We start from the raw sequence: 27,317 nt of genomic DNA on the forward strand, positions 1-27,317 counted from the left end.
GAAATCACGTAGGGTAATTTATTGAGTATGCACATAAATTATTATGCTTGGTTTTATGGGTCGGGACAGCACACACTACAAACACACAAAAATAAAACGCCGCGCTTCTGCTGTACGCTTCGTTTAATCTTTCTGGAAAAAAGGGTGGAATGATTGCATCGAATGAATTAGTCAAGGACGATTCGTATTAAGTTTAATGTTTTTCATTACTGGTGTACAGTTTTTTTTCACTTCGGTGGATTTTGATGATGCGTTCAGGCTATTTTACAATAGTTTAATTACTATTTTACAGTAGCCAAGCATTTTTAATATGGATTGAAATAAGCACTATCCCCAAATGCTCAATTTCTGCTTAACTCCGGTTGTGAATAAAACTTTTTTTTTTATTGAAACAATACAAACATGCATTACGAAACCTAATTTCATTGCATGAACAGTGTGGTGTGTGTGTCACATTTTGGGCTCTATTTAACGGATCTCACCTGGTCCCAGCAAGACTTCCAGCTCCGAAACTAGGGCACAATGTGTGGCCTTGAAAGCGTGACCAAAGTGTCACATTCAATTTCGCTGACCGCCAGACATGCCTCAGTTTGACCGCCAGGAACTACATCAGTTCCAGTCGAGCGAACCACATGCAAATGAGTTCATTATTCCGTCATATAATTTGGCCCCCCTCGATGCTCGGTGCCACCTTTTGCTGGCAACGGGCACAAATTCATAGCCCCGGTTCCCGTAGCTTATAATTCGATTAACCCAGTTCCGCTAACGAACGTTCCGGCGACCTGGGCAGGAGTTTCCAAGAATAAGCGCGGGGAACGGCGTAGCACCCCTCCCAAACGCCACGATCGAAAATCAATAGATGTATTAATGATTTATGATCGCAAATGTTTGCGGTGCGAAGAAGCGACGTCATTTGAGGCTAGTGTTGTTTACATATGGGTAGGGATGGTTTTTAGTGCTGACGCCACCGTGCAAACAACATTATGTACAAATTGTGTTGTTGTCACATCGCACTTAAATTCTTAAGTCAGGGGCCCGGTTCTATATTGCGGAAAAAGCTAAAATTATCCACAGGATAGGCTGCATTGCTTCTTAATTAACCATTTCTGAATGCAAGCTAAACTAAATAATGAGGTAAATAATAGCACAAATGGTTTATCATAGTTTGCCTAATGTCTTTAATCAGTAAATCATTCTCCCGCAAACACCACCACCGACGCTAATAGTTTGGCTCCTGTTGAAAAGCGACCAAAATTAAGTTTGATTTAAAACCCACACCGCAAAGGTTATCCTCCCGTCCGGTGCAGACAGGCTTGCGGTAGACCTAGACACGGCGGCCAACTTGCCGTAGCCGCTGGGACCGACATCTTGTGGGTCCTCGGATGCGGACATCTGATTACGAGCGAGCATTTAATTAGTTTATCAAATGGTATACATCTTTCCGTGGTACACAGTGTCCCAGTTACATCAGTCGACTACCTTACCCGCCGCCACAGCCGCCGCCGCCAGTTCCGATTATCTGCCAATCCGTTTGCGCCAGGATCCATCTCTTTGCCAATATTTGTTTTCTGGGCGATTCGAATGGTGCCGAAGCTTAATTGAAATTCCATAGCCAGTGCTAACTTTTCACTCGTTTTGCAACGAATCCTTTCTGCTGAAACGGCGAAGGATGAAAAACTCTAATGATCCTGATTAAATTAAGCCCCTTTCCGGAACAGTGCCAGGTAACGATCCCACTTTGCCGCACTTCAGCGTAAACGTGGCTTGTCTCAAAGTTACCTCTAATGAAACTGACAAGGGACCCATCTCCTGCAGGGCGGCGAAAAAGAAAAATGAACACGGAATACATTATGGTTTAATATTTTCCACCATCTTCAATGGTATCGAGTGGATGCGCACGAAAAACACGTCAGATTGCTGGCGCTCCGGATCAGATTACAAACAGTTCCACAAACGACCTAAATTATAACCCAACTTTAACAGGACTCGGCTTGTCAAGCCCAAAGGTAGAGTCGCTGATTATGGCGCCACCAATCAACAGAACTCGTTAGGCTTTCAGCGATGGCCACCGAATGATTAGCAGCAGCAGTAGGTCCACCTTATGAACAGTGGAGAAAAATTCACTCACGCCCACCAGGTAGACTCGAGATTGAGTGAAAAGCATTAATTTTACTGAGAAAGTCCCACCTGAAAGTTTACCCAGGCTCAGTAAGTACAGTAGGACGGTCAGCAGATAAAAAAAACAGGGACAAGATAAATTGGGCTTCCCGTTATCGAATTGCGAGGACTCTCCTTTTTTTCGTCACCGGCAGTTGTGGCGAAGGCTAATAGAAGGTTATTGCAGGATGAGGGTCACTGGAAACCTTTCCAAAAAAGGGCACCCCAAGAAGGTTCCCGGAACACGGGCGGATGGTCACCTAGGGACTCCTCAGATAATGCCAGCATGCGGGAATACATTGTATTCGGTGTCCTTTGGGAAAATAATTGTGCGGAGTGGAAAATGGCTGAAACGGATGTTGGCAGGGTTGAAAAACGGGTGCATTAAACATCCATTTTGCGGGCCGATCGTAGGAAAACAGATTAGTTAATTCTGCGACGACGGAAAGGGGTTCACCCGGGCGAGCACAGAGACAAAGGGCTACCCGTCTGGTAGAGTGTGTGAAAGAGGCCGAGGCCGATTCGGTTTGTGGGTTTGGGTGACAAAAACAAAGTGTTGACAACAGGTGTTTGCTAATTGGAAAATGCGTTCGGCAATTCTGACCCGGCCGCTTAGTTTCCCAAGGTTTCGCGACCGAGTTTTTCAAACATTAAACCTTAAAAGTTTCCGTCGCTAGCCCGAAGTTGTTTCCTTTTCTTTTCTTTGATGAATAAAGGATCTTAATTGGAACAACAGCTTACAGTACTTTGTTTGCCACAGCTACAATTGCTGATCTGGTTGGATAAGTGAAGCTAAGATTCGACATTTAACAGGTCCGAGTTACCAAAAGGCAAAGGAGATAAAGTGGGAAGAATAGCAACCTCAAAAGCAGCAGCATCCAAAGCAGAAATTCCGATTGTCTGACAATGGAATCGAATATTTGTAGCGTGCTCTATTCACACAACAACCATGCATGAAGCAGCTTTCCGTTACGGCAAAGTTCCGACCAAAATCTGTAAGATAGTGGGAAAACGCAGACCATTCACGGCTAGTGGCTGTGTTATTCACTGTGCCGGAAATTTGCCAATGTTTATGATATGCCATCGCAATGACCAAGGAACTGCCCACGATTTCACAGAGGCCCGTGCCAAAAGGAGAAACGGTAGGAAGATGGTGACATTGCGTGAAATGGGTACGCCACACACAGACAGCATTAGGGAAATGGTGTGGAAAAGAAAATCTCAGCGGGGGAACGACTAACTTTGTGCTATGGGCGGCCGTTTCCTTGGCAGCACGAGAAAATTAAGCCACCGGTAGCATACTCACCAGGCGTGACCGTGTCGATGACTCTCTGTGGAGCTACAGTGCGCTTGCGGATGTAGCCGATAATTAAATGAAGAGATCCACGTGAAGCGATTAATGTGGCACCACACGGCCAGACGACAGTAAATTGATTCTCATAAAGCCATGGTGTACCGACCTTCGAACTTATGGTGATGGTGCTTCTACGCAATACGCCGCTGATGGCCCTGTGCCCTCGAGTGCCGTCGGGCATATGTGCACGTCCTTAAGTTTGTTACTGTTAATTAGTATCGATTGTTTACACCACCAACATAAGTAGAGTGAACGTCTCTGAAACTCGATTGCAGTGTGATTACAGGCCTTCGAGTGAACTCGCCGACCGAGTCGACCAGACAGACGACAAGCGTTGGTCATGAATAATATCAAGGCAGTACACCACCCGGGGTTCGCTTAAGATAAACGAGTAATTGGCGTATGTTCGACATAAACTAATGGGCTTTGGGGAATGGAAGCAGTGTTCTGTTACACGAATATTGGACGGTTGATTGAATATTTTTAAAACCATGGCATACATTAAACATACTGTATTATGTTCTACTAAACCAAAACTGAGTGAGTGAGTATGTAAGAAACATGTAATTTTAATGCAGTCGAGTAAGTGATTGACTGAAGAATTAAAATACTTTAAGATTTGGTAAGTGATATTTAAGTTAACTTTTCATGCTTCATAAACTTACCTTCTCGTAAGGGCAATCGACGGGGCACCGAGTTAGTGCGGCGTCCATTACTTTGTTATCTCGGCCAAGTCCAACATAATTGAGCTAACCCAAATACATGGTTAACGTGCTATGTAATTTGCTGGAGTGGTTCAGCTTCTATAACCCGTGCTCTTCGAGGAAGACGGTTCGTTGATGTCACTTATATTTAAGGCCGCAAGCTCGTGCACCTTCATTTTGAAGCTATAAACAAAATTTAGGGCAGCCTCACTTTGCCGTCACAAGAACGCTTAGAAGGACGTATCGTCAACAAGTAAATCATGATGAAATGTATTAAGATTGTCGTCATTGAAGCTATACAGCAAGCCAAGTACCAATGTAGAGCAAGCAACCAACCAAGTGAGGACCAAGGCACACCAATGGGATTCTACCCAGCGGAAGATTGGCTTCCTGTGCGGGATGGAATGTTGTTTGCCGTTGAGCTCATGCATCGTTAAACGGAGTGCATCTCATCTGCATTGCAAAGCACACGAGACGGTAGAACCTACAGGTACGTATTTGGTCTCGCTGGGCGATAGCGGCAAAGGTATCCATTATGCACCGTCTAGTTGCGTCTTCTGCGTGGTCGTGCATTTTGAAAGTCCCATACGAAATTGACAACGTCTTGAAGTGATGCAACGTCTATTTTCATGATTTTCACATCCATTTTCACTAACGAATATTGACCTTAATGTCGGATTAGAACATCATTCTGGCAGACCTGGCAACTCCTTATTGAACACACCATTACTGATATACAGTATTTGAAAACAATCTTATAGCATCTTTTTTCAGTAACAATTGCTTAGATTTTGTTTTACAATTTTATTGATGTTGAATTAATCTACCATATTGTAGATAAGAGATTAGTAGCTTGCATGGGTTAGCCAAACATCCGATTTGCGGCTTTCCTTATTTAAATTGGCAATGTGGAAAACGTCTTGCATAAACCACGTCAAAGTTCCATTAAATATTTAAAATGTTTTCACTACGCTCCGTGGGAACGTTGAGTTTCGTGCGAACCTTTCACACGAAGTGGGTACGTTTAAATTAATCTGCATAATAAATTACGCGATTTATGGCCCGAGATCCATTTTTACCTCCCCGATAAAGTGACAATGTCACCCGACAAGTGGAAAGAATTTCGATCGTGCACTTTGGCCCATGAATAATTCGCGCACGGATAGTTCGAAACACTAGTAAGGTGCGATAGTTCATCACGTCATGGATAATTATACAGCAACGCTCGCGGCAAACTATGTCCGACTAGATGACTCACATATGCCTCACGCAGCACCCGGCTCGAGCGCTTGTTCAACATCGCCCACGGTAATTAGGCACTTGGTCCCGCACTACAGTACAGCACTTGGCCCCGCATCGCCTAATCCTGACCGAATTGAACGATGGAAAATTAGTATTATACACCGATGCCACTGGACGCGCCGGGCACCTGTTGAGCTGTGGAGAGCCGTACATGTAATTCGCCGTGTAACGCCCAAAGAAATGGCGCATTGTATGTGAGCTAACAATGTGTGGCAGCATGAAACTCAGCGCAGCAGCAGGCGAGAATTTATCCTCCACTACATAGCATAGCGAGCATTCCAATGTCGTCCCGGCTAAATCGAGCATAATAATTCGAACGACTTTGTGTACTCTGCCCCGACGCTCGTACCGAATCTGGCATGTTTGTGTCGTTGTGTCGTTGGTCGGTGTGCTCGAAAAGCTCTCTGGGCATCGGCTGTCCAAACCGCAGGTCCAAACAATATCCAGTTTGCATGTCCCAGCAGAGTGTTAACGCTATCTGACAGGTAGTTCGACAGTTTCACCGGCAGCTACGGTCGTAGCTGCCTCCGTAGGTCGGCATCGCTTCGAATGCTTCGGCTTTGGTTCATGTGTTGCACTTAGCCAACTATTAGCACGTTCTGCCGATACTTTGCGAACCTAGCCACTCTGCACACAGGTCCTGTTACTCATCACTATCGGCACACTGCTCACTCTTTCGCGCTGCCAGCCTTTATCTCTCTCTCAAAACATTCTTTTTTATCGAATTACCAGCGTGCACCAGTGCAAAAGCGCCATATTTGCGGTAGCAGAATTGAAATAAATTTTCTCACATGTCCCGCGGCGAGAGCTTGTAACGACGTTTGCCCATGGAAAGGACTCTTGGTGCCGATTCTGCCATCTCGAAAGACAAATGCTAGTGTGGTTTGGTATTCGGTTGTGCTATGATCGCGGTAACGTTCCTCTTGAGAGTTTAGAGATTTTTTGTTCCATTGTTTTGGGACAGGTTGCAGTTTTGCGCAACATTCGAGTTTCGAATTTTATGTCACTCGAACAACGGAGAGAGCAAAGCTGGCGAAATTGCACCAGATTGTATCATCGATTTGTTCCGATGTCACTGGGTCGTGTAACTGCCCTGGTGCCGAGATTTTGTGTTACCGCACACTATATCGCAGGCGTTAATGTTCCGCAACGTATTGTTGTCGTAGTGGTTGAATTAGTATGTATCGCTGGACGATCCATCGTCGCTTTCGAAGGATCCCATTCGTTCATTAAAAAAAAAAATTAACTCATCGGCACACCTTGTTTGTTATCTATTAAAGATGCGTGAAGAACAAACAGATTTAAAGCGTTCCATAAGACTTTACGTTCAACAAGTATTTTGTTGTAAAATTATTTTTCGTTCAGTTTTATATAAAGACCAGGTACAATACCAAGAACCATTTATTATGCATACCAAACAGTGAATCTGAGCAGATGTTAGACTTCGTAAAACACTTACGGAGTTTTCGTTTCTTCAAAAAACAAGTTCTGTTGAATTGAAGCATTGATAGTTGACCGGACAGGGCCGTTGTTTTGTGTGATGGTGATGTGATCCGAAGGTGATGCAATAGCATTCGAGTTTGAAAATTCGACTGAAGGAAAAATATGTGTACTCCACTAGGCAAGACAAAGCAGAAAAACACGAACTTTGGAATGTTCTACTTATTTCAGTTTAGAAAACAAATACCGCACTTTCTGCTCACCATCAATGAACCGCGAAAATTGAACTCGGTTGACGTTAACTGCTGACAGAACATGGTCAAAGCAACCCACCAAAAAGGTCAGTAACATCCGAGAAGGTGCCGAGTCGTCTCTGTAGGTAGTCTTTCCACCGTGCTTAATTTGATGATTGATCGGTAAGATTCTTCACACGTTTTCGGACCGATTGTTTGGCACGGAACGGTATCGAATCGCTCCATTTATTGGACTTGTAATCGAAAAGCTGTTGTTGTGTATGTGAAACTCGATCGAGGTGAATTGTGACTGGCAGCAAAACAAAAATCCAGTCAGTAACCCTTCTTAGGAAAGAACTTGGCACCAGTCAGAGAAAGGCCAGTCAGTCCTTCCCTTGGTAGTCGATGTTGTTTGTTTAATTTGAACGAAGCGACGTGGATTTGGCGAGCAGATTGTACGGGTGAGTGCCTTTGTGCTACTTTATTACCTGTCGGTTTGATTAAGAGTCGGCATTCCGCAACTTCCAAACCTCGGGGAACGATCATTCGTGTGAAACGTACTTCAGACGGCTGGCGAGCGAGACAGTGTGACCTATGCTCTTCCACACGTCGGCCAAGTGGAAAACGCCAAGTAGGCAGACTTTGGAGTGGAATTTTCTTCACTCGCTTTCTCATCAGTAATCAAAACCGCTCCGATCGTTAAGTAGTTGGTTCCGAGGACAGGATTCTAAGTGCGATTCGTTTTATTTAAAGACGTTAGTTGAGTTTGTAATCCAATACAGTGTCGGGGTTTTAATTGGTGAAAGCGGGTTTCGTGGAAATATGAAATGAACTAAGACGGATATGTACTTACTTTCAAGCCACAAATAAGATACACTTTGTCATACCTCACTTTGAACTATTTGTCTGATGGCAATGGTGCTTAAAAATATCCTTATTATATGGTTTTCATTCTAACGTTTCATTCTCTTGTTATCGTAACGCAAAATTCGTAACTAATTTTAATACAAACAACAATTGTAAAGCAGCAATAATTTTTCGACGTAAGAGATGCGAATTTAAATCTTTGCCATCGCCACAAAAAGTCTTGATGATAAAATGCTAAATTATTATGAAATCGTCTATTCGGAGCACAATAATTAACCGCCTACGACGAAAGAAAACAAGAAGTTATTACGACGCAGTTGGAAAAGCTTAAACAGTCAATTTATAAATTTACCGCGTCGAAAACATCGTTCATGAATATTTAATTCAATTATCTTAGCGAATATAAATTGTGTTTTACTATTATTCTGTACCGATTAAGCCCAGTCCACTTTCAGCGAGAGTATCTGCAAAATAGCAAACGACATCTACTTGAATTGAAGAACGGATACTGTGTAATCTCATTGTAGCTTCTCGCAACGAGCCTCGGTTCGATTACTTTTATCCCTGTAAGCTTACACCTTATTGGAAAGAAAATCCTTTTATCTCAAAAGCCTAGCTGATGGTGCCAAAACGATGTTAATACAGGTTTTCCACGAAACGACAATTCTTATTATGCGTTCGATGACAGTATGAGTGGAAGGTTCTGTGTCTAGTGTGGTGTTAAATAATTCATTAGAATTTTGTGACGAAAGAAATGTGTCTAAATAATCTTTAGTGTCGTTTATGTGGCTGCACTTGCCTGCAGATATAAGTTGTTTACTGGCATTGATCAATGGTTTTGACTCAGTGGCTCATACATAACTTGAGGACTCAAAAAATACGTTGCACTTCATATAAATTTATGTTGAAAACGATGTAATAATTTAACCTTCAGGGCAAGAGACCAATTTTTTATATACTACCGCATGGTGTACGCAATGAACATGGTTAACTGTTTTTAAAATATGACAGAACAAGTGGAAAGCTTTGAATAATAAACAACTTACTTTCAAACATTGTCATTTAATTTGATTTACCATTGTGTTGGTTTGGAGTAAGATCGTGCGGAAAGCAAACGAGAAAATGGCAAATAAATGAATTAATGAAGCAATAAAAGCAATGGTATTTCAAGGTTCTCCAATGATACCCAGCACCAGTGAGAATGGCGTGAAAATGGGAAAATAATCTATCTTGCAGATCCCAGAGGAAAATGAGATTTTCATTTTGTTTACGATTGTCGACCTTAGCTGTTGGCTTGAATTGAAACCCGGCATTTGTTGAAATGCAGAGAGTTGTGTTGTTCCACAATTTAAAATACTTATCGCTAGCACACTGTCACAAGGTTTCTGGTGAAACGGAAGAACGAATAAAAGCGTGCGGCTACGTGCAGGATATTCTGTTTTGTGGTCTGGCCCTGATTGATGGGCGTCTGGTGGTTTACGGAACTGATTTCTACGTTATTAAGCTCATACCATAGCATGGTAAAAACCATTATTGTTTTTCTTCCTACTAGTGCATTCTACCTATTATATTCCTAACTTGTTCAAAGTTCAAATTCACCGCCAAATTCGCCGACAAATCAAGTTAAACCCATTGTGTTCGGGAATCAAAATCTGTATTTGTTTAGTTTTTAATAGATACGTACACATTATGCGCTAAAAAGTCCATTTGCCAACTGTAGGGGTTGGGAAACTGATATTTTGATATTTTGATATTTCTGAGATTTCTGATATTTATTAACTTAGTATTTCAAGGACTTATTCGATTGGAGAAAGCATGATAGGACTAGCATGATAGGATAGGAGTTTGAGTTGTTTCCTTTAAGTGCTGGGCATCGTGCAACTGCCTTACTTCGGCTGAAGTAAAACAGAATTTTTTTTCGTTGTTAGAAGAAACAACATTGTTCAGCAATAAGGTCTATTTTCTTTTGAAATTCTGCATAATCTTATCGTCACGGTATAAAGACGCAAGTATTCAGCTATATTATTCTTAGCAGTGTAGCAGTAAGTTGAATAAATACATTCAATATTTCCATGAAACGAATGATTTCGGAACGGAAAGAATAAAAAATGTATGAAAGAAATTATCAGTGACCAGGCGCCTCCATTGGAATATTTATAATTTAATTTCGTTGTGTTTAGCTTCGAAGAGTTTGAGTTAAGTTATTACGAAAATTATACTATGTGTATTTCGAAATATAACATCGTTACAAAATTCATGAAAATATTAAAAATGTAAAGAAGATAAAAAATACAAAATAAAAACACTTGAAAATAAATTGAAATGAACTTGGTTTTACATGTTCATTTAGTGTTGGCAGCCACTGATTATTATTACTAATGGTCATTGGTCAACTTCACTTAACTTTTTTCTGAAACGATGAAGTTTTTGCTGGATGGATCTCATAAGATGCAAGTGGTTATGTCGATTTTGTCTCAAGCCTTGTGTTGTTACTGTCAAAGTTATAGAAATGGGAGAGAAACTTAGCTTTGGCACAGCAAAGTTAAGGCACGGTTTACGGACTGATATAGCGGTCCATAAACCACAATATTTTCAAACTTGTCAAAAGTAAAAAGCGGTTTTAACCTTTTATAAGGAAAAATATTCAAACAAATTTATAGTACCGACATTGGTTTTGTATTTATGTAGATCAATTTTCCAAACCGTCCAAACAATTTTTAATTTTAATTTGTACTCATGTACTCATTGAAAGTATTCGGAATTGGTTGATTGATGATTTTAAAAAAAGTGAACATGACACATTGTTCACAGCGCACATTTTCACACACACACACAAAACAATAATATCAATATCTGTTTTCTGTATTGAATTTTTGGTGACATAATACGAGCGATATAATTTTAACATAACCAAGGCATACCACGAATACCAAATAACTCCTGCATGGTCGAATATAAACTTTTGTTTAAATAACTGTGAAAAATGTCCAATATTTCACAGTTTGTTAAGTGGATGAATTCAGTACGGCAGTTGAATTGTTGGCTGCATTCGTAGCATTTAATAAAAAATATACTGTCCAGATCACCATCTCCAGGGCATCCAAATGCGTCTCAAAAAGGGACACGGTTAAGCCTTTTATCCTTATTAAAACATATAATTTTCAGGCGTCACCCTCGATGACTGGAACAGGCATTAAATGCTCCGAGAATTTACGGCTACTTTGATTTACGATCGCATCATCTCATCGGTCGGTCATCTTGACCTTAGCTTGCCTGAGCGAGATATCCTGTGGTGCCCTTTCGCATCTCGAATGTAACGCAATTATTGGGAGTAATTAAATATATTAAGTGTTGATTGATTAATTTACGCCCGGTAAGTCGTCAGAACGGGTGCGAACCAAGGGAAACACGTGATGGTGATGAGCAAGATTACTACGCTTACGCTCCGGTTGATGATGTTACCGTAAAATCAGAGTGCATCGACATGCCGTAGCCATGTAACGGTCACTGTAGCAATAAGATTATACGTAAGCGACAGCAGCCCGAAAGAGAATACATACACACTAGCATGAAAATAAAGGCAGGACAGCGGGCTATTGGAAGGTTCAATCTGTTCGTTGAAGAATCTACTAACTGAACTTGCATCAAACAAGGTCATGTTAGTTTAACAGAGTTGTACAACTGATATAATAAGTAGGGCTATCATGTTCCTTAAAACATTGTTATTTATTTATTTATTTATTTATATACTATTTATGATAAAATAAATAAATAAATAAATAAATAAATAATAATAAATGTTATAACTTAAAATTACACTAGAAAGTACTGTTTTTTTTCGTAAGCGCTTTTCAAACCAAATAAATGACAAAAAATCTGTCGAATTTTCATTTTCTTTCAAGTTGATGTGAAACAGATACGATGCCTGGCGTATCAATTTCATTAGATGGTGAACCCATTTTGCGACACGATGGAAAGTTGATAAAAACTGTCGCAGCATCGGACTCCCAGCGTTTCAATACTTTTTGGGAATGAAAAACGCGAAACTAATTTTAACTTTCCTCACACCCTTTCTATTCCGCAGCTGTACAAAGAGCAAAATATCGAAATAGAGAAGTGCGGTTTTCTGGAAAACGACAACTTCTCCTGGGCAGCATTCCATATCGCGTTCTTCCTCAGCTCGTACGTCGTGCCGCTGATACTGATAAGTGTACTTTATATGTGGATGCTGTCGCGGTTGTGGCGAAGCTCTGTCGGCGGACGGTCTGCGGAGTCGAAGAAGGGCAAAAAACGGGTAACCCGGCTGGTGGTGATCGTGGTTGCTGCCTTCGCCTCCCTCTGGTGCCCAATACAGGTAAGTTGGATAGTGAAAAACTAAATATGATGGGGCTCGTCAATGAATACTAACTTTACCCAATTTGCCCGTCACAATTAACACCGAATGTCGCCGTTTTGGACCACTTTCCGTGCTGTTGCTGTCATCGCTTTAAAAAAAAAATTTGTTCTCTGCAGAATGGTTGCTAACTATTTACAAGAAAATTACTAAAACATATTTTTCTGCGGATAAATGCTATACATCGTTTCAAGAAGCAGAGAACGCCATGTCTCCGACATCCAATCTACATTAAATTAAATTTATTAAATGGAAAACAAACATTAAAACAGATCCAATTATGGTCTTTGAGTTTGTGAATAATGAACAGACAAATATTTTAAATTCACGATGAACAGATCATATTAAAACAACATCCAAGCTAGCAGTGATCAATCCCATCGAGCATCACACTGTAAACTAATATGGCTTCCCCGTCAAATAGCACACTAATGTGTCACTGAAATTGTTTTGACCCGTTTGTCTAGTTTGCTTTGCTCATCTGAAATGTCAACTGAAACCATAAATTACAATGGCGGCCGTTCGTGAAGGGATATGTCACAAACATAATAATACTGTGACAGCTTGTATGTAGATGTTCAATGACTGAATGTTTACCAAAATGCTCGTCACATGCTCTGTGAAAGAAAATGTCCATAACTAATCTACCATTGTCCAAAATGGCGAGATTTTGAAAACATTGAACACGCAATTTATTATTTGAGAGAAGTTCCCACGAATGGTACAATTACCGTTAAAACCTATTTTCATTTTACTACAGAACAGTATAATTCTACTGCAGCTTAATTAGACGTTACAAAAGGACATTCCTAAACAATTCAAGAAAAAACGGGACAAATGTTGAGCAATCATCGGTTCAGAGTGATGAGCCGAAAAGCAGAAAAGTTGGACGGTAGTAAAAGTTTTTGCTTATAGCCCATAAAAAATGGTGGCACTAAAAACACTACAAAGCAATGCGTCTACGATAACGCCATCAAACAGCAGCCTAACCTTTGCCATAGCCTGTGCCTTTGCCGGAAGCGATTTTAATGATTGTTTTTGTAAACGTTACAGGACGATTTGTGCTATTTTCCATTGTTGCAAGTTTACCACTCGACGTATCACCAAAACACACAGAAAAACGAGATACAGCTTAGGCTTGACGATGAAATACCAAAACTGGTAGGCCGATTATTCATCCGATGATAATGCGCGATGTGCGATGGAATGGCTCCCGCTTGGCCTACATCTCGTCCGCAATCGCATCGGTTTAGGCGTTTGATAAATTGTAACAAATCAAATCACGCACCGATTGGCTACTGCATGACGGTGCGAATATGAGGCCAGTGATTGATGGATGATCAGCTACATGTTATCGTTACATAACATTAGTTTCAATATCTAGCGCGAATGCATTTGATTGATATTGTGTGCAGTGAATTAGCACGGGACCAGATGCAACTGCGGTAACTATTCCTCTTGCTGCCCCTCTGGGCAGCCATTTCGCCCACTCTGGTGCTCAATACGAATATTTCGTTTATAGGCCCATAATAGGATGATGGGATGAAACGAATTTTTTATGGCTAATCAGCAATGCAATGCACATTCCACGTGCTCGTAAATGTGCAGCCGTTATCGATGATTAGAAATCGATGCTCCGATTGGTGTAGGTTTTAAGTTTATTATTAAACTGTTGGCTAAGGCTTTGTTCCTAAGTCAACCTAAGTTTTCAAAAGAATGCCCTGTTTTCTCCTCACACGAATTGATGGTTAGAATGGGCATTGATTTATTTTGTTATTTTCGAAGCAGACAAGCCACATAAACGTTGAACTTTCCTGCTCTATTCAAAGCAACGTTGTCAGTGAAATACAAAGACCTCTGCAATAAACAACATGCAACAACATAAACAGAAGTAGAGAAGTAGAAATAGAGTAAACAAAAGTGAATGAATAATATTGATTTTTGTGGCCTGTGCGTAACGTTACGTAACGATTTGGTTCAGGCGTCTCTTGTTTGCAATATTTCCTCGTAGATAATTTAAACCATAAATTGAACCTCACACAACGCCATCGGACCGGGGTACAAATTTCGATATTGTCGAACCGTAATTCGTATCGTCCGTGAATGGTTTTCATGTGTATTTCTAAGCCGATGCACCGATACGGGTATGCTTTGGCAGCGATCCCGGCCTGATTCAGTCATCCTTTCAATGGCACGCAGGTTTCAGTGAGCGATACCCCCCGCTTTTGAATTGCAAAATGTGACCCACATCGTACCGCGTACATTGCACTAACAACATTAATAGAGCGTCTGAGAGAAATGGTCGACCAAAGAGCTGGACCAAAAATGCTTGCTGCCCGAACGCACTATCTAGCCACCAGCGGAGGAATAACTTTTCAGAAACGAATGAACCTATTTTAGCCACCGGTTAGAAAATTTGGTGGGCCTGCAATGGACTATTCGGTGTCGTCCACCGGATTTCCAACCCTCCAAAGGATGCATGATCCTTTGTGGTCAACGCGAACATTGACGATCTGAGGCCTGGGGTCAGTTTTTGGATAAAACTCGATAAGCCCTATCGACACAGCTAGTAGGTTATTGAGTTATGGTTGGTATTGAGCTTGGTATGGTTACCAACATGCAAAAGCCGTGCTCGGCTTGTCTCCATGATTCCAAGCCTTTCAATAGTGATTTCCACGATATTGTGGCGGTTGCTGAAATGCCACCATTTCCAAAGCCTCTTTTTGTTATATAAGGACGGAATGCTCTTTATACGAGTGACGATAGAAAATATTCAGCAGAAACATGATTTTTCGTCGTGATGTGGTATGTGCTGATACAAAATTCTTACACTAAATAGCTAGAGAATGTGTTGCAGCATTAAGAATTTTATAAATTTATAATTGCCAGATGTTTTATAAAACTGAATAATGATTGCTTAAATAAGTTGCTACTTTTCTTTAACTTGAAACAAAATCATCTGTTTCAAAATAATATGCTTTCAGCATATAAAGCAAAAGTTATATTTACGGATGCGGCTTTGTCCAATTAACTAGCAGATGGTGCCAATTTTTGATGAAACTGCTGCTCATTTACATGCTGAATTGACTCCGCCTGGGATTGATGCTTAGGCAAGGGAAATGGAATATAATTTAAAGTTCTTTACGACTATTGCCGACCGTATGCTCAAAGATGGATACACCTCCGGGCCGTCACCCTGATTGCAATTGCAATTGCCGTCGGAGTAGTAAAACTAGGCACAGCCTTGATACTGTACCAACGCTGTGCCAGTTTAGATGGGCAAAGTTTACAACACATCGTTGTTCTCGGTTTGACATCGAAGAGCTTGGCCACATCGTGCGATGTGCAATATTCATTTCTATTGCTACGTTATGCCTTGGATAACTTGTTCATATGGACCACTCTGTGGAATAAAGTCAGCGTCAAAGTAGTCACACAACCTGACCATAGATTCTGTCTCATTAAAATGATAATTGCCTTTCTGGTGCCGTTTGGTATTGCATAACATCCCTCTGTTAAATCTGCCTCTCGGTAGCGTAACGGTCAGTAGAGGGAATAGAGTAAAGTACCATTGTCACATCCGGCTCTTATCTGCTTAAGTTCAGCAAGCACCAAAGGCATGGCGAAAAAAAGAATGTGTCCTTTTTCGTTTACCATAACGTTACCTTTTACGGATCAACACTGGTGTTTACGATGGAATGGCATCGGCTGGGTGGAAAGATATATTTGTTAACCAAATCGTCGCGACAGCAAAAAAATGCGTTACAGTTTGTTTGCACCCTACTTTTACGTGCTCCAAAGTATTTTTCACGGATTAGCTTATTAAGTTGTACCCTCTTCAAATGTTTTATTTACAGCCTCTTCTGCTCATGTCTTTTCGCAGGTTATTTTGCTGCTGAAAAGTATCGACGCATTCGACACGACTTCACATTTCAACCTTTCGCTACAAATCGTATCCCACGTGTTGGCGTACACCAGTTCCTGTATCAATCCGCTGCTGTATGCGTTTCTGTCGGAGAACTTCCGGAAAGCGTTCCGCAAGGTAAATTGGGAATGAGGAGTTCTATCTAAATATGAGTTTTACCATTCTTTTCCGTTACTCCCGTGGGTCCCGTGCTCGTTAGTATTAGTTCATCTTACCGTCATGTTCCTATCATCCTATCATGTGGTAAGCCATCTTACCGAAGGAAGTAATTTATCATTCTACGATAGCATCCAACAGGATGCAAGGTTTCGGTTTTCTGGGCGTTGCCCGAACCATCTACGTAAAAAAGGAATTTTAGATCTTTGTTCATACTTTGCGGTTACTTTCATCTGACATCATCGCTGTCAGTGTTTCATGCCACATCAGAGGCTAAATTATTTGAATGCCTCCTCAACTGCTGGACAGTTTCCATGGATTAGAACATTGCCCTGCGTGTTTCTCAATAGAATTTCATTTGCCACTGGTATTTGTTGGCTGTGCTGCAATATGCCATATAATTTTAAGACGATTAATATTCGGAAAAAGTGACAAAGAAATGCTCCTAGAAAAAGCTTACTTTTATCAAATCATTGCAATGGCTTCCGAATTTAAGCAGCTATAAATCATGGTTGACGCTCCTTGAACTCGAGCAAACTTGAACGCCTATGAGCTCAAATCGAACCGAATCAGCGTATCACGGATTGACATGAGCACTTTTCAGTGAGGATCAAATTTACACGTCTGTTAGTGTTTTGTGAGCATCCAAACCCATTTTTGTTTGCAATGAATAACTTAATTTTGACAACCTTGCAAACCCTTCGACCTTTTTACGGTCTTTATCGCATCCCTTGAGATCTGTAGGCCTCAATTGCAAAGTGGACCGGAAATCTAAACACGTGACCGTTGGGCACGGCAAACTCGTAACCTAGATAAAACAGTTGGTTACAGAGATAGCAAAGGATTACAGTACGCCCATAAGAGCTGACAAAGTTCGGCTTCCAGGCTAACACTTGGCACGTGTTTGATCCTTCAGCATGTACCATTTGATGATGTTTCCGTTTCAGGTGTGCGGAAAGACGATTGATTTTCTTTGGTCTCCGCTACCGTTCTACTAATTTGCATTCTATATTAAAAGTATCCATTTCCTGTGTCAATACTATCGTTTTCTGTGTATATTGGTCGAAACTACGACCTAGGAATGAACGGTTGTACTTCAGCTTTGAATCTTACTGCAAAACCGAAACAAACCTTCGAAGGGTACAAATATTCCAATATGATCCGGAACCGAACAAACATATAAACATATAAATCAAAATCGAATCTTGAAATGATCTTTACAATGTATGTATTGTCTTAGCTTGATTGATTAACATACAGATGTGAGTTATCTGTACCAGTTAACTAGCTACGTTAAATATATCGACATCCATCACAAACCCTGTCCTCTGATTAAGCAAAACACTAAATCCAGCAAAGCATGAGAATATGTTTAATTATATTCTCTCGGAACATGATCTGTGAATCTTTAGGTAAAGTCGGAAAAAACCAGTGGTACGAGTCGATTGTACAACAAATATGAATATATCTGAATACATCTGTGTTTATGTGTACGCTAACTAAAACTATGTGTTCTATGAATCAAACCTAACGAAACAATTCGTGGTATTTCATGATTTACTGAACTGGCTGCAATAGCTTGGTTTACTTTCAAAATTTTGTTTATCAAACCTATGCCATAAGTATTGACTCAAACAGTAGATATTGTTAAGGCTTGATCGGAAACGATCATTAAGACATTCGTTCCATCAGCAATATCGTGTTTTGATGGATAATCACGTTCGATTCCACGCGAATAAAACGCGTGTTCAACATGATGGGAATTCGCTTTGATTCCATTTCCGGTAAACATAATGCCAATATCGTTCTTTTCGTCATGCTTTGGTCTGGATTCAACAGAAAGTGTGCTTCGTGAAGGGAAATTAGTTACACAAGAATGGCGCGGACGGAAATCTGTTTCCTTAGGTAGATACAAATGCCATCCGAAGTAAGAGGATTGCACTCTCGATATCTAACAAGCAAACTCATTATTGGAATAGCCTCTAGCATCTTCGTAGATATAAAAATATCCTTATCTTCAAAACACTCGTCTTGCGCATAGAAATGTGAAAGTTTTCCTATACTCTACCTCCAACTGCCAACTGGTTTTACTCTACACCATTATCCAGGTTTTGAATTCTTCAGCAAATACCTACCAACTCAAGGCTACAACAACATATTGCATCGAATTCTTCGATTTGTTTTTATTGTACGATTGAGCGTGTACCTACGATTGCCATTGGGGCAAATCATTTTTTTGTCTGTTTGCCAGCATCGCGCCATCTGTTTACTGTCAGCGTTGGCCAACAACGCCCATGTATTCGCATTGGAGCATTGAGTCTACCCCAATTATACTTTTGTAAAATTGCACACCGACCGTGGCACATGCTTAGCACAAAATAAAGAAACAGAAATTCAACTTCCTGCCACTAGTAGTCGGGCACGGGTGAGAGCAAAGGCTACACTAAGACTTTCCCTGTGACTATTGAATTATTCAAAAGTCACAGCGTCAAACACGCTCGCTGTTTTCGAAACGGCATTCCGCGGTTGGCTTTGTTTATTTGAAAAACACTAAACGGCCAACGGACGCAGGCCAAGTGTGAAATCGCACCATTTTGTTTACCATTTCGGAGTATAAATAAAGACGTAACATCAAAAGATAACTGCCAGAACCTTCTCGCATTTCGCACCCATGAGCGGGTGGAAAGGAAAAGATTCAACCACTCATATGCCGGATCGGGTCCGTTTGTGACGTAACATAGGGTGAAATAATGCAGACCGTCCAGTGTTTCGTGACTGGAAAGACTGTGGGCCACTAATGACTCAACACGGTCAAATCAGTTAACAAGAATTCATCGGATGATCCGATCTGTCTTAAGCTACTAATAAATGAGACCATTACCACAGTATACGGATCAATGTGTAAGCTTAATCAATAAATAAACTGACTTGGCATTTCTATGAATAAATGATTTCGAAGAAAGGCAATCTTTCTTTGAAATTAATCGATTCCAATATTACTCAGTAAATTATCAACACCACCCGTTAATAAACTCAATTTATCGAAACAGTGAAAAACTCACCAAACTACGGGCTTGCAGCGGAGATTGTCTTTATAGAGCAAATCAAAATAACGTTATGATACCTGTAACGAAACATTCGCTGCGATGTTTCCAAGGGTCATCGACACCCCATGATATCCATATCCCTTAAAGCAAAACTAGCATCACAAATGATTTCCTCGATGACGAGCAAAACCATTCCCACGGTGTTGGTGAGTTTACAAACGAGTGCGACACTAATCGATACCGCGAACTGCTCCACCGAACAGCAGGGCAATTTATGCGCCGCGTCCGGTCTTGCAGAACGACAGCTTCCAACGCAAGGACCAAATATGTCACAGCATGTAACGGTAATTGCACGGAGCTTCGCCCCAGCACGAGCCGTAGACGGTTGCTACTGGTTGCTATGTGCACTTAGATTTTGTTGCCGATAGGGAACAGCACACGATTTTATTGCACAAGAAAATGCAAACGAAATTGTGGCACTGTTACCAAAATGTGACCGCCGATGGTTACTGCAGGTCAGGGCGATATGGAGCATAAATCTTTTTACGCGAGCTTTCAACGATTAAACCTTAATGGAGACGATGGCGCACATTACGGTATAGTATCATGTAAATCTGCGATGTCGTACGTTCACGAAACATCTGTCACTCAGAACGTCGGGCGATATGGTGGATTAAGCATCGTAAAACTTTGCCGAAACTACACGTAATGCAAAAAGAATTATATCAGCTCGATCAATGATATTTTATGCCCTGCTGTTCAGGTGAAAAAATGCGTTTAAATCTCCACTTGCGTTAAATTTATTCGATGTATTCAGTTATCCTAGGCCAATTCTACTGTTCCAAACTTCTTATACTAGGTCACACCGATAATATCAGGGGCATATTTATGATAAAAATACCGAGTCAACCCAACTCACACTAAATAAATTTAAATTTTGATAGAGACATTTGGTATATTTTTATCCGTCTGTGTGAAATCCTATAAAAACATTAAAAACAATTGTAAAAGATAATGAAAACAATCAATATTATACAGAAAGGTCATGCGTTAAAATGGATAGATCCAAAAACGAAAGCAACGCAATCGTATGAGCCCTAGTACGCATTTTACCGCATCGATTCTGACGTGCAGCTTATGCATAGCATGACCAACCGGACGTCCATTAATACCACAAAATTATTTATGCAAAAACGTCAATCGGATCTGTCTCAACAAAAAGCGTGCCATTTTTTGCACACAAGGGTGTTGTTTATTTGTCACTCACAGGCTTGATGCCTCTTTTCAGAAAACCTATGGCATGGACGGAATGCTCATAAATTTAACGCAAACAGTGGAATGCTATAGCATAACAAATGATTTTCTACAATGTGTGGCTACGTTTTTTGTCTAATGGAACTAGGATGTATATTTTTCTAACTATAGGAAGCTATCGTGATGCTATGAACCAAGAACCGTCATTCGGTATGGACTCCTGATCGATATGACCTGCGCTTTATAGACACATAATTCGGAGAAAACACCATATACCGTACATTAAAGGGGCACAGTGCCAACCCTTCTAGTAAACAAAATCGTATTTTCAAGAACCTTTCTCTGGAACCTTTCTCCGGAAGTTCCGGTAAATTCACCAAACCGCGAACTATGGTTTGGCGAATTTACCGGAACTTTAAGCGTATTTGATGTGTCACCCTTCCTCCACAATGCAGCCGATCGGCCAAATGCAAAGACATACTCCGTCGCTCGACATCAGCATAATGCCGGTAATGCCGGTCAGAGTGAAACGATGTTTCACGTGATAAATATTTAATGGAAGAGCCATTTCAACGTTGATGTCATTCGAGAGAAATGCTCCACCCGGGAGAAAGAGGCCCGGGAGCCCTAGAAGTGACAAGGAACACAGTACATAGGACTCTGTTAGAAACGCTGTACGTTGACTTTTGAGCAGACGACGTGCCAATGTTGAATTAAACGATGATTGCAGAGCTGCTGTCATAGCAGCAGCAGCTGGGCATAAGATCCTCTTCTATTTCACCGTGGCACATTTACAGAACATCTCTTTTAAGAACGTTAAACTAGAACGTATATAAGACCGTATATCTTCAGGTTCATTACAATTTATAGCTAGACACCTTCAGGTGGGGATTTTTCATTATTTTTATGGGCTAAATTGTTCGTTAGGTGATAAGCCTTAATGCTTCTACCAGTGTAAGCGCATACAATAAGCCCACTTCGGACACCATCTGATACGACGAGTTTCAATCCACACCTGTGGCGCATGTAGATAAATGAAGGATCTATTTAAAGTATTTCACTTAGACCGAAGTCTTATCTAAAGGGCAGATATTTCAAATTGTGTTCATTTTCCAATTTTTTCCTTGTAAAATCACATACTTCATATACTTTTGTAAACAAAACAGATTTGAGGCCGAGCTCGACTCATAGCTTCAAGTTGACATCTCGAAGATTGACAATCGTCTTCAAAATGTACATCTTCTTCCCAGTAATCCTATTATGATAAAACAGCAAAGAAGGACAATCTTTCTCGTGCGGTTAGTCGAATCGTACATTGCCATAATGTTCTTATTTCGCAAAAGTACCAAACACGAAGGAGGATAAGATGACTGTTCTGCATGGTGTCGTGCAAGTACACATACTTTTGACTAGCATATCGCGTATGAGTCGTATCCCACGTATGAATCCGGAAGAAGAACTGGCGATATGTGGAGTGCTTTTGGTTATACGCGAGGTGCATTCAATTGGAAGGTTTTATGGTTGAATGAAAATTTTTGCTCATTGAGGCAGACAACAGCTAGCAGCTTCTACCTTACAATGCAATGACTTCCGTTTCTCGTCTGATATGGAATCGGTATCATATTTTTTTAGGAGTTCATCGGAATTTGGAAATTATTTTGCGCCAAAATCATTTCCATATGTACCATAACCCACACCCCAACCGGTATCCAGAATTTGAATTGCACCAACCGTTTCAGTGTTTTCGTTTTTCGGAAGATTCATTACATTGGAGGAGATAGCAGATAGGACATAAAAGATACATATTTGTTTTCGGGAGACACATGATACCAGGCTCAATGTGTTTTCATTAGGATACATTCCAGTCATTCAATGGTCCAATGGTCCAATGTTGTGAAATGAACTTGTTCCAATCGTAACGATGAAATGAAGAGGAAACATCAACTCTGAAACATTCCAACACGTTCTGCAACACTTTGTCGACAATGGCAAGCATTTTCGCAAAACCTCGAGAGATAGAAACCTCACGCTAAGCAGATCGTTCACACTCAGTGGACGCTCCCAGATGCCTAAAGCGCTTGCGGCGACCCGAAACGAAACAGTCGGCTGGGAAACACATCTGTCACGTTACGTTCTGCCTACAATGCTCGCCACTTGCGCTCACCTTTCCAGCGAAGGTACGGTATTGGGACAGTTTTGCACCCTCGCCCCCCGGGGGCGACCATGATAGCGGCTGTTTAGTGTCAGGGAGAGTTATATGAAATGCTTGCAATATTGAATAATTCCGTTTGCTTCGCCGGGCCAAGCATAGCGGGCCCGCTCGGAACTGCTCGGTACCTTGGAGATTTTCATCTCTCCAGCGAACCCTTGTCATGATTCAGATATCATGAAAATGGCGCCTTTTCATTTTGGACTCTAACCAAAGATAACAGTAAAACAATGAATGGAAAATAATGCTATATCCGCCCACTAAAGCCGCCAGACATCAAACAACAAACACAATCTCATTGTGCAGTGCCCAGTTTTCCATGACATCGCTGGAAGAAATTGATATTTTTACGTGCGTTTGGCAGTGAACATGTTTTCAACAATGCGCCATCGGATCGGACGTTTATCGGATTCTTCAGTTTTATTACACTGGGCTGCGGAAAATTTACACAAAGAAAGTCTCCAATTCAATCTTTCCTATTTTGTATTCTATAGCCGGAACCCCGGTGCTATCGAAACCGGTGTTTGTTCGGGGTGCTACAATCGAAAGAATTTATACAATCGATTCGGCTTCCGCGGCAAATGGTTTCCTTTCTTTTGCTGTTATTTTCTTTCGCTCCACGTCACGCTCTTCAATTTTTACTACCTTACTTAAGCACGAACCGATTGCACACGCCGCACGCCGGCGGCAGATGGAGAAAAACCATGGCAACATGGCCGTTGGAAGTTGTTTGGAACGATCGCAAGCCAGCGGAAGGCAATATGGTAGCGTACACGCCGCGTATGGCGCCTGCTTTGGTGTTACACTCCGACACTGGTGGTTACCATACGTTGGCAAACAAACCTTTGATGGAGAAGAGCAGCGGCAAATGTGGAACACGTTTTCACTCCTGGCGCGGTGATATCCGTGCGCTGGGTGGTGCGTTGTGAAAGCATTTCACGCGAACGACTCATGCGCTTCGTGACTTTCCATTGTTCCTGGCACCATTGGCAGCACTGCAACATTCCGGTGGGCGAAAAGTGCATATATTTATCATGCTAACCGTGGCGTGGCAGGGACAGAGGCACCACCTTTGCTGACGGGTGCAGGAGTTTACTAATTGCAGCACCAACCGCACAAGGTGCACACCCGGACGAATACTGCTTACACTGCTAGATACTGTATCATACAGTCAAGGAAACACCCGGCCACTATGAAGATGTCGAGGATACGCATTTCATGAAGTAAAGGACAGAGACCAGTTTGCCAGTGTAAACGCTGTATGTAAATCATTTCGAAAAATAACGCAACACACGGCACAACGTGCGGATTCGTGCGTAACAGGGCTTGGCTTTAGTAAGGGGATCTTCGGGTTCGTGAACACTGGACCAATGGTTGTATTTTTCAATTTGAATTTCACGCTCGATGAACAGTTAGTTCATTGAATTTCTCACCATCCCCGGACCACGGATAATACCGTGTTATGTGCGCTTCAATATGTTCCCCAGGCATTTTTATTTACCTGCGCTCAGTAGATAGCAACATGTCTTCCAGCATTTCAAGTAGTTCTTCCGTATTTCATAACAAAGCAGTGATGGTTAGCTTGACCAATGGTACGCCCGGAATGCAACCAAGGTTCGCCCTTGAAACGCTTTCATATTCAACCGCTTAGCGTATAAAATGCATAGCTTTTCATAAACACTTTGCCCCTCCCCCCGTTTGCTGCGCCGGTTCATCTTTGCCGCCTCGGGCTGCCAGGATGTGCTATCGACAAACTGGACAACCGCAAGCAACTGCAATTCAACGGTACTTACCATAAAACAGCCACAGGCGCTTAATGCTTCGAAGTACACTGCCATGAAAATGCGGTCCATAATGTTACTTTATTGCCATTGCTCCGATTGTGGCCTCCAGTCCGCCAAGCACTGTACCGTGCGCCGTAGGGATGCTGTTCAGCGCTGCACCGTTCGCATCGGCCGGACTACGCAAGCGAGTGTCTTCAAAAAAAAAAAGGAAAATCTGAAACCCAAGAAACATGCACCATATGGCCGTGTGATAGGAGCAACGCCCAGCGATTTTGCGGCGGAATGTGTGCGTTTGAGACGGGCTCACTCGAGGACCATATTGCATGCATTCAGGCGCTTTTTCAAGCCGCCACGGGACGATGAATGGTGTTTCTGGGTTGCTTTCGGGCTGATATACGAAAGAAATATGATTGTATTGTGCTGTGTTCGTTGTTTCTTTATTTCCATCTGCTCGGGGCGTCGATTAAAATCATTTCATAAATACCCTTCATCGTCAACAAAACACGTTCAAGGACGTGCCGGTCCAGTGCTTATCAAACGAACGGAAAGCCCGTTGGAGGAAAATATGAATTCCTAGTTCGATTCGTGACCTGCAACAACGACCCACGCGCACAAATTTTTGTTTTGCGTTTTTCGTTTCTGCGCGGAATCAGAGAAGTTCGCTCGGTCTGCACTGAGCTGCAACCCAGCGGCGGAGCGGCGGATACATCTGGTTACATATGTTGCAAAATTAACTTCCCACGCTCGGGAGAACATTTCAGTTTGAAGCTTTTTTTGCCATATGGGACCCTCTGTGATAATGAAGGGGCCGGAACTCATTTGTGATCAACTCCAGCAGAGCGTGTCGTTGGCAGGATTCCCAGACACAGACATCAGTTTTCGTGACGTTCGCACTAATGAGTTCAGTTTTTTCGACGAAATCGTTCCTCTTTTGCAAGCACAGTTTCTGAAATTCAGCTCTCAGCGATTATTAAACGTAGCTCTGGATAGGACATATTCTCTATGGTCATCATTGTGTGTTTCATTCAATGTATAGCAATCAGCATAAGGTGATGGCGTCAAAGCATTCATGGAAGTGATTAAAACATGCGTTACATACGATTGTTACGTACCAGACACGCTGTTTGTGCGGCACCAATCTGAATACCCCTAAGCCAATTTGGCGTTTACTGTTTTGGGTAAATCCCTTACCGACTTTGATGAAATGAGGCAAACCCGTTTTTGACGTTTCGTTTTTGTTTTGCAGATCGTCTACTGTGGGCCAGGAAGCCGCCGACAGGGTAGCCAGCGTCACATGCCGTTGCCTACGAAAACGACACGAACCGGCAGCTGTCCGGATATTTTATAACCAGAAGAAGTCGAGGAAACGTCCATCGCATTCGTTTGAAAACCTTTCTGTTTCACACTCGTCAAATTGGCCGATGAGAAATTGTAAAAAGTATCCAAACTCGAACACATACTATTGGCAGCGGTTGACAGCTGTCAGTTTAAACAAAAAAAGGCTACCATTACAAAACATGAAGGTAAGTTAGTACATTGTTATTCCTATTTACTATTGAACAGTGTTTTGGGAACTGGGAACACAACCAATGGAGATCATTGAAAACCTTGTAAGACAAATAGTCTCGTCACGAAATGGTGATTCATGTCAAATTCAATTACTCTTTAAGAACTGACCAAAAAAGAAACAGAGAGCAGATACAGACAGACACAGTCTTCAGAGCAAAACATCAAATCATTCCCAAAATCCAATAAATCAAGTGGTTGATTGGCCTAATTCAAAGCGACATTAAAGAAACGGCCCAAAACATTGAGCGGACCATTGATTTTGCGGTTGTAACCAATAACCTTCGCCCGAAACTTTGCTTCACTGTGTCAAGAAACGGACCACTGGGTGTAATGAAAAGTCATAAAACCTTCCGACACCGCCGCGCAAGGGGGAAAGCTCATTATTAACCGCCTTAAAAACCATTAATCCGATTTGCCACACAGCTCCGCTTACTTTCAATAAGGCTGTTGGTTTTTTTACGAGAAAACCACAATTTATGGGTTGGTTTTTGCTACGGACCTACGGGCCTTCTCCTCCGGGAGAACGGAGCATAAAATGGGAAAAATGGATCCCAATGGAGAAACGCCTTGATTGGAAAAAAGAACATTCTGCTGCATCACGACGGTCAAGAAACCGATGGGCCGCGGGCTTTCGGAGTTCGTTGAAGAAAGGCCAAACTGCACGAAAACCCCCACGGAAGCCTGGGGAATTGAAATTTAAAACTTTATATTTGGGATTTCGTATCTGCCCGGCCTCAGCATGTTTGGTAAGAATTCGAAACGCATGTTCCTACAGCGAGTGCTGCTAGTAGCTAAGGATCAGCGCTGCCCAATTCAAAAAGGACCTTACAGTTTTGGCATCCCAAGAGGCTGTTTTGAGTCGGATGGCAAAAAATTAGAAATATTACATTTCATGACCACTCTACCGGTCCAATACTTTGCAA

General features: G+C 41.7%; 1 protein-coding gene across 1 annotated transcript in view; it reads left to right on the forward strand.

The window, feature by feature from the left end:
- Positions 1-26,173, forward strand: part of LOC128271623 (allatostatin-A receptor-like) — a 47,852-nt gene extending 21,679 nt beyond the window's left edge. Inside the window, exons 2-4 of the mRNA XM_053009220.1 lie at positions 12,142-12,411; positions 16,334-16,492; positions 26,072-26,173. Of these exons, the coding sequence (XP_052865180.1) occupies positions 12,142-12,411; positions 16,334-16,492; positions 26,072-26,173 (531 nt within the window). The remainder of the gene's footprint in view (positions 1-12,141; positions 12,412-16,333; positions 16,493-26,071) is intronic.
- The last annotated feature ends 1,144 nt before the right edge of the window (positions 26,174-27,317 follow it).

This window comes from Anopheles cruzii, chromosome 3 (assembly GCF_943734635.1).
Source record: "Anopheles cruzii chromosome 3, idAnoCruzAS_RS32_06, whole genome shotgun sequence".
NCBI classification, from domain to species: domain Eukaryota; kingdom Metazoa; phylum Arthropoda; class Insecta; order Diptera; family Culicidae; genus Anopheles; species Anopheles cruzii.